The following is a 17577-nucleotide window of genomic DNA, read 5'->3' as shown; positions in this document are numbered from 1 at the left end:
AATATATAAGGGGGGCAAATGGATAGGTCGACAGTTTTGCTATATATTGCCCCCCCCCCAAGACAGCTGAAAATCGCGTATAGGTTTCGTGTTTTTCTCGAATTATTGCTATTAGCTGCACATAGACGTCCAGGGGGGGGGGAAAGGGGTGATTTTGGGGGGGTAAATAAAATTTACCCCTGCCAACAGATTTTAGGGGGGTTAATTACCCCCTCCCCCAAGCAAATTTTACTCCCCGGCTAAAAATTTTGGGTGAGATAAAAAAAATTTGCGGCGCGCTTCGCGCGCCACAAATACCAACCCCAAAAACGAATTACCCCCCCCTTAACATTTTTTTACCCCCACCAAAATAAAAAGCTTGGACGCCCCTGTAGCTGTATCTTTGCATATAATGCAAATATGGAGTCTTGTCTTCAAAATCAGTCATAATGCATTAGTTGTTATTTATTTTAATAAAAAATCATTACACATTAAAAAATTCAAATTTTAGTTGTTTAATGTTTGTTATCTACTTTTTTATTTTGTTAATAAATAGTTACCATTATTAAATTAGTTGTCAAAGGGTTACAAAAAAATTGATTTAAATGCAAAGTTATATTAATAAATAAGTCACAAATAAATTTTTAATCTTCTTTATCCACTGAAATAGATATCAATCCATCTTGTTCTTCCTAAAATATAGTTTGATAATTTTCACAAAATCTTATAAGCGGACCAAAAACAAGAACCTAGTAATAGTGTCTAACTTTTTTTTTATCTTTGTGACGTAACAAAAATCGAAGGATGAGAGAGGAGTTGGGAAAGGAAACCTCTAAAAAAGAGATTTTTGTTACGTCACAAAGATAAAAAGTTAGACACTACTACTAGGTTCAAAAACAAACTTTTCAATTTTTCATGCTTATTTTAGGGCAGGTTAAGTAAGAGTTTAAAAAGGGTCGCAAGATATTGCCGTTCATAGCTAAAGACAAGTATTTTTTTAACTTCTTACAGTCATTAAAATATTTTTTGGATATTTTTTACTATTTGTATGCCCCTATGGACCTTTAAAACAGTATTCTCCAAATATTTTATCTTTGCGTTTGTGTGTCAGTCACACTTAGCAAGGTTCCGTGATCGTAAAAGTATTTATTTACAAAATTTACAACTTTGGCTGAAAGTATTAGGAAATAATTTGCAATAGTTCTATGCAGTAATAAAAATCTATATAGAAGGAAGATTTCTAGACGTTCTATGAGGTTTGTTTGTCTGTGTTTTAGTTTTTTAAAGAAAAAGTAAAACTTTGTTTTCAGGTAAGGTGGCGTTTTCTCTGCGTAAGGTGGTGCTACCCTTACCAAAATAGTTATAAACTTTCCCAGGACCTATGAGAAGCTACATTGTTAAGGAGAAATATATCAGATCAGCGGCTAGCAAGATCCTTCAGAACAGATAGACACACACATAGGCTTCCTATTACTTTGTGTCTAATTAGTAATGGTGCTACTCTATATTTTGTATTCACCTGTTCTCCGTTATCGTCTTCAGGTGGTCCCTCAAAACCAGCTTTCAAATGCTCACCACATGCCTGTCAAACAGAAATCATAATGATATCTCATTACATCTAACAATCGATACATAATTACTTGGATGATTTTTATGTACTCTAATAAAGCGATACTCGCAGCAGGCTAAATAACGATATCCATTTAACCCATCCTCTCTATCCTACTGGATGAACAAACTGACCAATAAATGAAGTCCATGTTTTTAGCAAGCTAATTTGACGACAATTTTTCCCCTGTCATAATATCATCCACTTATATTTAATATCTTTTCTAACCGACCAAATAAAAATACAACAACTTGTAGAATATATTCACTACGTACCCAAATATGTCTGGAAAGAAGAGGTCCAATTTCAAAATCTTCCCCGTCATCGCCAAATGGATTTTTCAATGCCAAGGCAACCTGAACATAATTTTTCATTTTAAAGATATACAGTATTTCTTAATACTTGCTCTGGAGGCGATTTTTTCTAGATGCATATTAATAATTAAATTTTGTGCCTTGTTTGGATAATTCTGATGGTTTTTGCATATTTTTGTTTCTTTAAAGAAGGGTAGTCCAAACTCTTACAAAAATTTAGTCTAAGAAAAGGCTATTCCCGACTGGAAAAATGACAAAATTTACAATTACTTTGATATTGGAAAAATAAAATCCATAGCAAGTTCTAAATTGGAAGTGATTTCGGCATTATAATATCTGTGCACGCCACTGACTACAAGCAAAGAAGATAAAGTATAGAATAGAATCCAGGTAGAAGATTCTGCCTGGCTAGCCTGAAGTAAAATTGGAACTTTTGAAGCCAAATGTCTATATGGCTTTTATTAAATCACATGATTTAAGTATATTATTCAGAAAAAATATTTAAAATAAATTCCTTTTGCAATAATTTACTGACAGCCATATAGACGCGTATCCTGCTTTCTTTACCCTATTCACAATGGATTTAAATTGAATTTTATGTGCAAAGCCTTAACAATCTAAATTAAAAGTATGTTTTGAAAACAATACAGATTTCAAATGTAAATACATGAAGATATTTAACAATATTAATTAGATTTTGATAAAAAATTAAATTATTCTAGTTTTGTCCAAATAGTCACTGTGATCTTTACTTTGGAACAATTTTACTTTCTGCGCATATCAATCTTTACTTCAAATTTCCAAGAAATATTTAGGGTTTTCTATTCTATACTTTATCTTCTTTGACTACAAGCCCTAGCATACTAACCTTATACCATCCCACGTAGAAGATGAACTTGAAAATCAGAAAGAAAGGAAAATAGACATCTATATCGCTGGCATCAGTGGTCATCTAAAAAAAAGAGTTTTGATAAAAAGCTTTTCTACAATTAGGATTTTTCCATACGAAGTAATGAAGCGCTTAGATCAATAAAGAGTAGCTAAATTTAGAAGCTTTTTCTAGTGCCCATAAAAAATGACATCTTACTGGCCTACCATTGGGCAATTAAAATTAATACATGCCTGTCATTGGTAATCTGTATATTGGCCTATCCTTGACCATTTGTATTGTATGACGTCATTGTTTATAAGCACTATAAAGAGCTTCCAAAATTTAAATATAGATATAAAAAATACATTTATACATTTTGAGAAATAAAAATAAATGATTGATTCTTGCCGTTGTAGCTAAATTAAAATATAAGCCATCACAGGCCTAATCGTCTTTGTTTACGATTTTTTATACCTCTGGGGACGAATGATCACAAACGTAGAGCCTGACTGTATAAACTTTGTCTGGAAGTCCTAACTTTCCTTGGTAGTGTTTTGGACCTAACTTTAAACATCCTTATAGTTATTATGTCAAGATTGGAACCAGGTATAAAATAAATCAAAAATAATATTTTGGGGGCAAATGGAGAAGTCGTCAATTTTAAGATGTGTTAAACCCCACGACAGCTGAAAACCACGTGTAGGTTTTGTGATTTTATTTGAATTTATTTTCTTTATTGGTATCAGCTGGATTGGAATCCATTACCTCCCAAAGTTAGGTTACCTGATATCCTATAAGAGCAGCACCAAAATAGAAATACACAGCCAAGGCTACAACCTACAAAATTAATGTTAATAGCGTAGCTATTCTTTACAGAGTGTATGTTCGTCTGTTTAAAGCCTGTTTTTGTTTTAATAAATTGTTTGTTGAACAGCTAAAGTTATATACAAAAAAAAATATTCAAAAAAATAACTGAAAAATATCCAAGATTAAATAATGTATTGTGAAAGCAAACAATTAGGAATACGTTTCAAAAAAAGCATTAATGAAAATCACTAAATATGAGTATAGACATAGATCAAATAAAAAATTAGCCTTAATGACATGCCATAAAAAGATAGTTTGAATAATGTTATAACTTTTAAATTAATGGAATATAATTCATAAGTTCAAATTAGTCCTTTACACTGGGTCTCTCGCTCGCTGAATTGTAGATTATTTTGTCTTGGCTATTCCAGTAGGTCTGCATGTTTATTGATGTGCAAATCTAAATCTTTCGCTACTCATTGCTATACAGATATTCTGCTACTTTTATATCAGGATTCAAATACCTGTTTATATACTGGAGGAATGGGAACATGCAAATGACTTTCTAGAAAAAGAAGATAATTTAAATTTTAAATCATTAGGAAGGGAGGGGACATTGGGCTGTTAATTATTATAATATCCAAAGTTTTATAGCCACGTTCTCTCATTCATTAACTTAAAAAGCTTTAAAGACTCTTATTCAATCTTGATTAGTTGCTACAAAAACTAGCAATGTAAAAACTTTTCTCGTATTCATTCGAATCCGGTGGATAGGAACCGGTTCTCATCCATACGAAAAAACTATGTCTAGCATCGTATTATATCCAGCTTTCTACGAATATAAAAATTTACAATCATAAGATTAAAACCAGGTTTTTTAGCCGGTGCCTTCGGCACCTCGGGGCTAAAAAAAACCTAGTTTTAATCTCATAATTGTACATTCTATATCCACGGAAAGCTGTTTATAGTACAATGCGAGAAATAACTATTCCACCAAAAATTTTACTCTACAGAATGGGTTATTTTCATCAATATAATTTGTTGTCCATTGTCTTGTCCCTCGTTTTACTTAAATTATCCTTCTTATTAAAATTTAAAATTAGTAAAATCAATCTAAAAGATGTTGCAAATATAGGTATTAAAAAGGATATCTAACCCAAATTTTCTAGTTTCTCCCAGAACTTGTTAACTTCTCTGAGAGCTTCCTTGTGGTCGCTGGGGATTATTTTCTTCTGTTTTGCTATCTTTATCCTAAATTAGAACAATGGATGTAGAATACGTGGATATTGTGACAGGGGAATTTAGGTTGCAAATATAGTCCTCAGATAATGGTCAATACGTTTCTCTATGGTCAGAGAAGGGGGTTTAGGTAAAGCCACAAGGGGAGGGGTGTATCGTTATATTAGTCAGCTGGGAGAAATATTTTATCATGGTATGCATAAGAATCTCTCACAATATCCACGCTATATCCATTATTAGGACTTAGGAGAAACATTATATAGAGTCGAATGTGGGTATATCTCAGAAAACACCATCGTCAAAAACGCGTTTATAAAAAAAATTGCATTTTCTATAACGCAAACGTAAAAAAGCGATCAAAAAAGTATCATTTTAAAAGAAATTTTTTCCTGTTGCGTTTTTTTATGTTACTTTCCTTTCTTTACAAAATTTGGAAGTGGGGGGGGGGGGGGGTGTAACACCCAAGGCATTCGTAAGAAGGTGGTAAATTTTTAATAAAGTATAAAAAATTTAGGGGATTTTACCATTTACTACTAGGCATATAAACATAAAAATGTTTTATTTAGTCCATTAAAGAAAACAAGAGCATTTATTAGCATAAGAAGCGCAGCAATATAATATATTAGTACCTGTGCATACACCATTGTAATGGTACCCACCATAGAGTGTCTAAGTCACCTTTACTTTCTAGATTCTAAAAAAACAACAATTATATTCAGCAGTGTTGAATCACTTTTCAACAATATTTTTAATAAACAATTTTTTTATGCATGAATTTTTTTATTTGTCTCGAAATGCACCAAAACATACTTAATTTTCAAGCTAACTATAAATCAAAATCTTTTGCAATTGCTGGAAGTTTAACCTTTTCTAAGGATAAGTAGTAAAAGGGCTAGCTATATCTAACATAGAAATAAAAAATAATCGAACCCAATTCCCTAATTGTTATTTTTATGAACATGTACCTATATAATATCTTTTTTTTTTTTGGGGGGGGGGGGTGGCATATCTCATATCATATTTAATTTACCTTAATCTCAGCTGGAGTTGCCAGCCCTGATTCAATTATTTCACTAGAAGTTGGGAACTCTTTTCTTACAACCTAGGAAATTATAGATTTAGAAATTTTATTGAAAATCTTAAGTTTCGTCTATATATTAGATTTATGTCCACCTTTATGTCTATTTGAAGGCATATCAAAATGTTTGTCTGTCTGTTAGTCAGTCTCTTTTGTATCTATTTCCTGACTGTCTGTCTGTATATATGTCTGTCTGTCTATCTGTCTATATCTACATACTTTTGTTTGTTTGTCTGTCTGAATGTCTGTTTGTCTATTATGTATCTATCTATGTATGTATTTCTATTTGTCTATCTGTATGTCATTATGTTATTGTAAAATAAATAAAATTTGTACCTTGCTTATTTTTCTAATACAAAGTATAAAAGCCAACATTTGGTAGCGTAGAATTTCTTCACTTAACTTTTTGGATTCATCACACTAGATAGAGAGATTGATAGATAGATAGATAGATAGATAGATAGATAGATAGATAGATAGATAGATAGATAGATAGGTAGACAGACAGATAGATAGAAAGATAGATAGATAGATAGATAGATAGATAGATAGATAGATAGATAGATAGATAGATAGATAGATAGATAGATAGATAGATAGGTAGATAGATAGATAGGTAGATAGATAGACAGATAGACAGACATACAGGGAGACCAATAAATAGATAGATACACAAACAGATAGACATATGAATTTACCTCATATAGTGTTAACCCTGTATTGAGAAGTCCCATAGTATCAGGTCATGGTATCAGCTTATATTTAATATTTATAGATAGATGGATAGAAATAGCAAGACATATGAAGTTACCTCATATAGTGTTAACCCTGTATTGAGAAGTCCCATAGTGTCAGGCCATGGTATCAGCTTATATTTAACATTTATAGATAGATGGATAAAAACAGCAAAACATATGAAGTTACCTCATATAGTGTTAACCCTGTATTGAGTAGCCCCATAGTATCAGGTCATGGTATCAGCTTATATTTAACATTTATAGATAGATGGATAAAAACAGCAAAACATATGAAGTTACCTCATATAGTGTTAACCCTGTATTGAGTAGCCCCATAGTATCAGGTCATGGTATCAGCTTATATTTAACATTTATAGATAGATGGATAAAAACAGCAAGACATATGAAGTTACCTCATATAGTGTTAACCCTGTATTGAGTAGCCCCATAGTATCAGGCCATGGTATCAGCTTATATTTAACATTTATAGATAGATGGATAAAAACAGCAAGACATATGAAGTTACCTCATATAGTGTTAACCCTGTATTGAGTAGCCCCATAGTATCAGGCCATGGTATCAGCTTATATTGTTCCCACCATCTAAATATAATGGTTATAAAAAGAGAATAGTGTGAAAATTGTTAACCCAAGATAAAAGATCAGAAGGCATAAACCCCAAAAGGGGTGTTTACCCCCACCACATTTTTTGTTGTTTTTGCCTCCCCCCCCCCCCTTCCAATCAAAGAAATGGACGTCCTTGTCGGAATGGGTTTTTTTTCTGTCTCATTTTCAATAAAATTGAGCCATCATATTGATTTCAAACTTACATGATGTTTTATGTACAATTTAGAAATTGTTGCAACTCTATAATCATTAACAGAGGGATCCGTAGTTCCATTATAAACATGTTTATATTGAATAATCAAACTTAATTTCAGACTTTTCATGCTGACTTTTGTAACAACAATTTACAATTTAGAAATTGTAGCAACTCTGTAATTATTCACACAATGTCAGAAGCGAAGCATCTCTACATATTTCCTAAAGTTTTAAAATGTAAATACTTAGTATAACCTTCTTGTGCATTCTATTCAAGCAATTTTAAGACCGGGTTAAATATAATTTATTTCAGAGTTTGACACTTAAGAAGTGGTAATGTTCGTTTGTCTGTCTTTCTGGTTTTTAAGCTACACTTTTAAGAATGTTAGCATTCTTGTTTATTTAAAAATATTACCTTTTAATAACCAAATTTACATAGAAGCCCAACAGAAAAGTCAAATCTCTAAAAAGATATAATTTTTTTATGACAAACTAGCGGCTACGCCCCTAGAGGCCTTTAGTGGCACTTGTGGAATGGGGTTCATTTTTACAGCCCAAATTTTATTTTAGATTTAAAAAGAAATTTTTTCTAGGGGCGATTTTTCTAAGGAGAGTGGTGGTACCTTCATAGAATTCATGAGAAGCTATCCTATAAAGAGGAACCATATCGGTTAAGCCGTTTGAGATATCCTTCGGTATAGACAGACAGACAGATATCCTGGTACTTTTATTAGAAGTATTATTCTTGGTGAAATAAAACACAGGAAAGGTGGGGAAAATTTGCTGTTTATTGCACTAGTCACTAAAGTTTTACAATAAAGTTTTCTTATTCGTTGGCCTAACAACTTTGGAAACCTATTGCATTTTGATTGGTTGGGTTATTAAGTTGAGTGTCCAAACATTTCAACCACAAATTGTAATCTAAAGAAGGGATAATTTTGTTTAGCAACATCAATTTGGGGAAGTACATCAATTCATCGGTCTTTGTCTTTTCCCTTTAGATCCCTGAATAAAACAGCATAAAAATTGCAAAGGCTGCAAAGATTCGAACCCATGACCTTACCAATATGAAAAGCTCACCTGGAATGTCCATTTACTCCGTCCTCGAAGTAGGTCTTTACTTTATGAAACTGTTCCTGCAATTAGAATTAGTATTAAACGGAGAAATTATTCTCATAGCTCACCATGTCTGCCTGTCTGCCTGTCTGACGGTCCAAACTGTAAAAACTGATTTCTATTTGTCTGTTACAACTCTGTAAAACTGACAGCATTTTGTTGCTTTACAATTTCAGTTAAAACAACTAATCTAGATATATTAAAAGTACCCTAAGTTTTTAAATCTAATGAATGAGTGAACATTTGTTTTAAACTCTGGGTACCAGAAAGATTTGAAGTCCGATATCACCTCTCTCTGTGGGTAATTTGATAACTGTGTAACAACACAGCTGGCAATCATGGGACAAAATCAACTCACGCAATCGAAGGACTCGTAGAGTATCTTCGCTATAACAAAAAAATAACTTACTTGTTGATCAGAATTTAGGCCAGCTCGATATATTATATTAATTATATAATATAATACTATATATAACAGTAATTCTAGCCCTAAAATAAAATAAAAAAACAATGATTATTAGTCTAATAGTAGCTACACTGTCTGAAATGTTTTTATAGGGACTAAAGGTTTAAGACAATGGACAATAAATTAAAGTAACCCCCCTCCAATCAATTGCAATAAACAATATTACCCTTTTTTATTTTGAATATTTAGGACTATTGTTTGAGCGCTGAAAGTTTAAAGACCTAAATTAAGCTTTATTAAAAGTGAGCAATATGTTTAAGCAAACAAATTATAGAACGTGTTTATAAAACTTCAGGTACTTATATCATCTACTGACAGGAAATATAATTGGACAGACTGACATATGTGATTTTAAGAGAACCCGCTCTACTAAATAATCAATCCAGCTAAAATTACCTGTATGTCCTAAAATTGACTTTTTCAAGATTTTTGCCCAATTTTCCTAAAAAATATATTTTTAATTGATAAAAGAAATTCTAAGGCAGCTTGGCTGCTGCTGTGCTTACTTGCAGTTGAACAAAAATTGCAGCTGGTTAATTATTTGTATCTAGCTACCAAAATGGCGGCTGCGGCTAAAAATTGTTTAAATAGCGAATTAGATTTTCCTGAATTAATTAATAATTATTCATTGATAATTTGGAGGGATAACACCGTAGCTGGTAAGAGAGCAATATATCATGTTTTCACCCAAAGTACCTTGTTGATCTACGACCCCCCGGGCCCCCCTCCCCTATACCATGGGTCATATATGACCCAAAAAACAGTTTCTAAGAATTATTTTATAAAATAACAAGTACTTTTCTTTGACCTTTATGAAAAAGAGAAAGTTATGAAATAACAGTAATAAAGTAGTAAAATCCGTGGAACTCGACCCTGTCTTTGTTCTCGGGGCCTAAAAACATAAGTAAAACAAAATCACCCAACATAACAAAGACTTGGACGAACACTCCACTTTAACATACATGAAAATCATTTAAATAAAACATTCGCTCTATCCAATTTCTATATCCAGTTTTATCCAGATATGTTAAAATGGCCTAGTTAGAATAAAACGCGCTACAACCTTCTATTTTTGCGCAAACAAAATCATATTGCAATGGACAGACAAACACACTTTCTACTTTGATAAACGTTTCCATAAAACAACAAATTTACCACAAAAAGTGTATTTTTCTTCTTTGGAAAATGGATAGGTATAAACTTATATAAAATATCAATAAATTGTATAACAATCAAATAATAATAGATTATCAAAACTTGTGATTTTTAACATGTAAAAATAAAAATGATAACATTTAGATATTATTGTAGATAAACCCGTAATTTTAAAATAGTAGTAAAGATATAGTGTATGTTAAATATTTTTTCTATAAAATGTGTGATTTTGCTATTTTTTCCATAAAATTTTCACTGTATTGTTCGAGTATATATCACAAAAAGGGTTAGCTCACCTTCCACATATTAAAACTTTCACTAGGATGTGTCTATAAATATGAGAAGACAAGGGAAGACATCATCAGTTTTCGGGGTACCACTATCTCAGGTTCAGTTTCTAAATCTTGCAGCAAGCCCGTTCCTCTGTGATGTAAACTCGTACAGCAACAAAACCTGTAATGAAATAGTTTTTAATAATTAAATTGGAATTTTAGAACTGTAAATAAAATACTAAAACTTAAATGGATTTTTTTCTCTTTATTTAATTTTAGGGTTTAATCCCAATATTGTTAATAAATATGTAAAGCAGAATGTCCTCCGCTTTTGGCTTATTAAACAAACGTCTGGGTTAAAACCCAGGCCAGAGGAAATAACGTCCTAACAAATTGTTTAATAAACTTTGAAGGCCAGGGATAAGGGTTGGCAGTAGAATTTGAGTAGGAAAACTGATAGTTTTAGGGCAGACTGACTCTAAGTGTAAAAAGTATAAATAGCTTAGTCTCAATCTGACCTAAAATTTAGAACATGGTACAAAAGGGTTAAAAAATACATTGATATTTCTGACGGGACGGTTAAATCTGCTGTATCTACGAGTAAGTGAGAGTTGTAGCTAGGTGACACTAACAAATCTAGCTCCTCGGGACCAGCGAGACGTCCCAGAAGTGGTTCCGTTACCGGTTTCATCGTCACCCGATCAAAGTAAGTAACAATAGTAATAATAGAAATTTTTTTTCCAGAGGGGGATATTTTGGAACTAGCTAATATAATTGAGTAAAGAAGGCCTATTTACTTGAATAACACATTAGGCTGTTTCAAAATACAATTTTTTCACATTTTTACCTATTTTTTCCAAATAGATAAAAAAGTGAATACCTCCCCGGAATTACTATTCTATTCTCATAAAAAGGACCAAAACGAGAAAATAATAGTAATGTAGGATACAGATGTAAATTATATATAAACTTACCAATAAATACTCAAAATAGAACCAGATCATTATAACAAATCGGACAGCTAAGGCAACATAGAGTAGAAAGAAGGTCAGGGCCCAGACAAAGGCAGCCTCTGGCAACATAATCACACAACAACACCTAAAATAAAATAAAATTATAATGACAAGCAAAGTTAGAGATCATATACAATCATTAGATGATGATCTATATATTGAAGATCATCCCTTCAACCAATATCCATTTAACCCAGAATACGCACATTCCAGCGGTAGCGAAATATATCTCCGTGCAAACGATTTTGACGGAGATATACAATATCTTGAGAGAGCTGAGTCTCGTCAAAATATAAATTCCGCTACCGCAATGTCGCTATTTAACAAACTAAAAAACAGGACACAAAATATAACAGTACAAGCCGATGTACACAAGGAGAATAGGCCAGTAGCCCCTCCGCGTATTAAGGAAGAAAAACTAGACAAAACTAATAGACCAATCAAAGAAAATATCCCAAATGACATTGACTCATATCCAAAAGCTAGAGGCCTACCATCAGATTACACAGAATTTGAATATGACGCAACTGACGTGGATGAGAGAACTAAAATAGATAAAAAAGGCAAAAATAAAAAAAGTCACAATAAAGATCCTAGTGACCAGTCAGATACAGACAGCAGCTATAAAAGAAAAAGAACTAACAAGACAAAAAAGCAACAAACAAAATATGACACATACAGCAGTGATTCATCTGACAGTGAGTCTGAAACTGTCAGACAGACAAAAACAAAAAAGTATCACAAAAATGACAGAAGTGATACAGATGACACAACAGATAATGACAGACAAGACACAAAATACAAAAACCACGGCAAGGACCAACGTGGAAAGGACAATGACAAACGCCGCAAAAATGACAAAAATGACAAAAATGACAAAAATGACAAAAAAGATAAAAAAGGCAATAAAAAAAGAGAAAACAAACAAAGAGAAAGAAAAGGTCACGGAGATAGCAGTGACGATAGTAGCACAGACAGTGACAATGACAGAAAAAAAGACAGAAAAAATAAAAGGGATAAACATTATTGGTCTAGTAGTTCGTCAGAAAGCAGTTCGTCAAGTGATGACGAACGCTCCTACGGCTATAAAACTAAAGCTGAGAAAAACACCAACCTGTTAAAACAATTAGAATTATCAGACAGTCAAGTCCACCAACTCAAGCAGTTACTATCATCCACACACTCAGCTGTAGACCTTAATATAAAGAAAATTATAAAACTTGTGCCAAAATCACTAATTAAAGGACCATGTGATCATTATAGAATTAGCAAAGAGATAAAGGTGCTCGGTAAGATACCGAACACCTTTTCTGAAGCTACTAATCCTATACTCTTTGTAGGATCCTTTTCATATATAAATGACTTTAAAAGGCCCTTCACACACTCAACATACAATAATCTTTTGGCTCATTATTTCAGCCCAGAGGCCCGAAATAAAATGGACCAATTAGAAATAGATCCGAATAACTTAAAAGGGACTGAATTTGTGACCAAAATTATCACAACAATAGGAGGTGAATTACTTACGTCGTCGGACTACGAGAAAAAGTTCCATACATACAAATTCACCCCTAAAGATGAGGACCGCCCTAATGTTTGTGCCATAAATTTGGCAGCGTGGCTAAAAAAGACTGGACAGACACCAGAGGCTCAAATGAGTAAGCTAAGGGAAAAAGTGAATAATTATCTTATCCCTAGTAACTTGCAAAGTAGTTTTATAACTGCAACTAACACCCCAGACTGCAACCTTGAAGTTATTCTAAACTGGTTTAGTGTGAACAAAATTTTCTTTGACCAAGCCATTGAAAGGAAAAGGAGAAATAAAGAAAGGCCCGAAAATAAGGCAAATATAGGTCAAATACAGGGAAAAAAGGAAAATAAGTCTAACCCAAAACCAGTTAAACAAATGCCTATAACTGAAGATAAAAAAGTGGACACAAATGAAAACCAAAATAAGCCAGTCCAAAATCAAAACTATAGGCCCCCAAGGAAAATATTCCCCCCTTGCCCTCATTGTGCAAAAGAAACACATTTGGAGGAACATTGTATGCGACATCCTGACCCAGATCAGCGCCAAAAGAATAGGGATTGGGTTGAAAAGAAAAGGATGGAAGCAGCTATAAGACTACAATTAAAATGTCTCTTATGCAATCAGGACAGCCACGCTGCCGATACTTGTCCTATTTTTAAAGGGGTGACGCCTTGCCAAGATCCATGCAAGAGGTGCGAAAAATACGGTTTATTCCGTAGGCACCACCCCATAAATCACTGCAATATCCCAGAAAAAAACTAGATAGGCAGCCGAGCATCTCCCAACAAGCCCAACTTAATGTAAATAAAATAAATATGTCCAACACTTATTGGGAAATGCCCGGCGGTTGCCGCCAAGAAAATATAAATGAAAAAAACTCACCTTTAAATAATATTCAACACGTTCCACTCATGGAGCCAGATACAAATACAGAATTAACGTCTCAACCTAAAATAGATAACATAATAGAGTTAAAACAATTAGATATAGAAAAAAGTCAAAATAACACGAACTTAAATTTAGAAAAAGTACAAGATTTTGAAATTTTAAATCAAAAAACGCATGAGATAACAAAAAATAAGGATGAAAATTCGGACATTGATAAGGAAAACTTATTTGAACCATTAAATATTCATGTAAATAAAATCGATAAGGAATTTAATGATATGTTTTCTATAACTACAAGTAACGTGTCCACCCCCAATTACAGTCGGACAAGCAGTCTCGAATCATTAATAACCCCTTCATTATATATGGATGATAATAACGTCCAAACAGATCAGTCTGATGAAAAATCAGAAGACGAACAAATAGACATAAACAAAATAGAAAATAATCCGAATAATGAATCATTAAACACAGATAATAGTAACGAGGACAATGAAGAATTGCCAAGTGACATTTTTAAATATGATATTGATGATACAGACTTACTAATGGAAAACTGTAATATGAGTCGAGCGGAAATAAGAGATGAATTAGAAAAATTCATAAACAATAGCGATGACGATATTAATATTCTATCAGACAAAGAGGACAGTATTAATGATGACAATATAAGTACAAATAGTACAAATTCTGAAGAATATCTAACCAATCTAAGCGAAATTTTTAAAGAATTTGAAGAAAATAATAATACGGACAATATAGAAGAAAAAATAGAAAAATTAGCATACGTAGTTGCTAATATTAATTTAAATGACGAACAAACAGACAAAACCTCTGATAAAGAAACAGATATATTTACCTTATTAGAAGGTACAATAAATATTGAAGGGAATAGCGCACAAACTCCAGACAATTCAATAAACACAAGCCAATCATTGTTTTCTGAAACACAATACATAGATCAATACAAAAAATCAGAGGGAAACATTGAAAACAATGACCCAGAAAATGATAGCATATTCAATAAAATGAAATCAAAGATTAAAAACAAACTAGAGGAAAACACACTAATTAGTACTTTGTTACTGATAATGCTTATTAACTCTCTCGGTCACTTTGCGCCATGGTTAATAATGGGTATAAGCACTATGTTATACTGTTTTAATCATGGGAAGTTAAAATTGAATGAGTGGATAAGCACAATCAGTAACAAAAATGAGAAAATGTTTGATTTGAATAATATTGAAGAAGGCCTAAAAATCAAAACTATTCAATCAAACATTTCAGTACTCGAAAAAATCGAGGTACCCTATCTAATTAACAATCAGAGGCACATTTCGGAACTTGATTGTGGGGCAGCAGTCAACTGTATATCAGCCAACTTAATTAAACAGTTGCTCCCCACATACAAGTTCCTAAAAAGTGCCAAACAATATCGCCTTAATTCTGTCGAAGGAGCCAACATAGAAGTTGAATCCTGTAAAAAAATACCATGTGTATTCGACGATGTAGGTAAAGTTTTTCTTGACTTTCATATACTAAAGGAAGATAATATTAGCCTTTTAGGACGCCCGTTTATGACCAAGATGAATATTTCACTAGAAGTTAAAGGGGAGAAAATAACAATAAACCTTAACCCAGTGAAAAAAACTAAAGAAGCTAAAATACCTTATTGTGTAAACATCAACAATATTAAACTCAGTCAAGGGGAGGAAAAAGAGGAAATCTTTAGTATAAAAAATAAAGGTCAAGAAGAACTCTACCTACCTCATCATAGCAACCACAACAATATAAGCATTTACTATAGAATATATAAAATTGATCGCAAAAACAGCGTGACACTCGGTGTGACCATAAAGAATGTGGGAGAGAACGATCTTGTCTTGAAAAGCGGAGATCTCCTGCTTGGATTAATCCCTTACACACCTGAAAATAAAAAAGAACCAATTAATAAAATTAAAGGTTTTAAAAAAAGTAAGATAGGATCTATAAGAAAAGTTGAGACAATGGACGAAAAAAATCAAAATAATGAGCAATCTAAAGACCTAGTAGTACAAATGAATTTTCGTTCTATAGTTTCAGCCATTTTTATTATCCTACAACACTACATAAAAAATAATATAGTAGCAAATTATTTAACCAAACTAGTAGAAAGTTTCCCATTTGAAGTGAAACTAAAAAATTGAAAAAACCCCAGCCTAAGACTATTATATTTGAAAAGGACCAAATATATAAAAGTATTCAAACAAAACTTAAGATAAATAGTATATTTTCTGCAGATGAAAATAGCGCTCTTTGCTTAAAAGATGTAGAAGATAAGTTTATAAATAACAAAGAAGGGATTGAAATCACCACTCCACTCCCCCCTCCGCCATTAACATTAGATGAAATTAAAGCAAAGTTAGATTATATAACAAATGAGAATCATAAACAAAAAGTAGCCGAGTTATTACTAAAGTATAACTCGGGTGCTAGTCATAATTTTGATACAGGAGCTTCAAATGTAGAAATGGACTTTCCTTGCCCAAAAAACTTTAACCATAATACCAAAGTTTATAATTTAACTCTAGTAGATACCCTTCACTTAAGATATTTTATAGACCTTTGCATTAAAATGGATATAATAGAATGCTCGCCCCCAGACCAACAATTTGGTTCTCCAGTATTTGTTACAGGGAGAAAAGACCGGCAAGCTCCCCCCCGCATAATAATAGATGCTAGGCAAGTTAATGAAAGTATCCCTTATAATGTAAGTAGTATAACAATGGACCCCATGCAAACGCTTAAATCCATTTTACCCCATGTCCGATATGGCACTTTTGTAGACATTAAGAACGCTTTTTATAACTTAAGATTATCAGATAAAGTTTTAGAAAGTGGTGTAAGTAACATAGTGACTAGTTTTGGGTGTTTTCGTTTCAAACGTGCTATAACAGGATATGCAGGGACACCTAGTTTACTTTTACACTACATTTTATCCAATATCCATATAAATAAAATGGGTCTACAAGAAATTATTGAATTACTTCTAGTTTGGTTTGATGATCTCTCAATGTTTTCTTGGAAAGAAGAAAGCATTGAGGACCATCTAGCCAAACTAGATATTCTACTTAGTAGATTAAATAGACTTAATCTTAAACTGAATCTAGATAAATGCAAATTTATGGTAGATTTAAGCAAGGAAAAAGTAACTGTTCTTGGCTACGATATAGGAGAAGGGAAAATTGTAATCCCTGATAAGAAAAGGAAATTTATAGCCAAAATAGATAGACCAAAAAATTTAAAAGATCTTCAAAGCTTTTTAGGAAATCTTCAATACTACAGAAGCCTTTTATCCCTAACTATACATGGCCATATGAATGCTTTATATAAACAAGTAAGAAACTTTAGTTGGGATGAAGAAGCCGAGTATAATTTCCAAAGCATAAAAAAGATTTTCTTAGAAGATTCCCTTAGTAATGACGCAGCCATCGATTGCGATGTTCAACTGCTCTATACCGACGCGTCTAAGAACGCAATCGGTGCAAGTTTAATAGGATATAAAATAAGGGACCTAATACCAGTCAATCTCCCCCCCTTTTTAGAAATGCCAGAAAAAATAAAGGCATATTTAAATAATTCAAATGAAATTGGTATAATACACCAAGATGAAGATTATTTATCTTTGTTTCATAAAATTTC

General features: G+C 32.5%; 1 protein-coding gene across 2 annotated transcripts in view; it reads right to left on the bottom strand.

Annotated features, from left to right (window-relative positions):
- Positions 1–429: 429 nt before the first annotated feature.
- The window catches only part of LOC145332868 (bestrophin-1-like), a 39631-nt gene continuing 22483 nt past the window's right edge, over positions 430–17577 (bottom strand). For both annotated transcript variants that reach the window (XM_080177958.1, XM_080177957.1), the window contains exons 4-18: positions 9434–9479; positions 8981–9060; positions 8536–8591; positions 7871–7918; positions 7161–7236; positions 6234–6317; positions 5850–5921; positions 5449–5513; positions 4737–4831; positions 4105–4145; positions 3557–3610; positions 2771–2854; positions 1864–1944; positions 1499–1561; positions 430–671 (exon numbers count right to left, since the gene is read on the bottom strand). In XM_080177958.1, the coding sequence (XP_080034084.1) occupies positions 624–671; positions 1499–1561; positions 1864–1944; positions 2771–2854; positions 3557–3610; positions 4105–4145; positions 4737–4831; positions 5449–5513; positions 5850–5921; positions 6234–6317; positions 7161–7236; positions 7871–7918; positions 8536–8591; positions 8981–9060; positions 9434–9479 (993 nt within the window). In that variant the 3' untranslated portion in view covers positions 430–623. The remainder of the gene's footprint in view (positions 672–1498; positions 1562–1863; positions 1945–2770; positions 2855–3556; positions 3611–4104; positions 4146–4736; positions 4832–5448; positions 5514–5849; positions 5922–6233; positions 6318–7160; positions 7237–7870; positions 7919–8535; positions 8592–8980; positions 9061–9433; positions 9480–17577) is intronic.

The sequence above is a fragment of the Acartia tonsa genome, chromosome 11 (assembly GCF_053477335.1).
Source record: "Acartia tonsa isolate MP-2025a chromosome 11, ASM5347733v1, whole genome shotgun sequence".
Taxonomy (NCBI): Eukaryota; Metazoa; Arthropoda; class Copepoda; order Calanoida; family Acartiidae; genus Acartia; species Acartia tonsa.
Note: the sequence above shows the minus strand (reverse complement) of the source record. Positions and strands in the feature narration are given on the sequence as shown.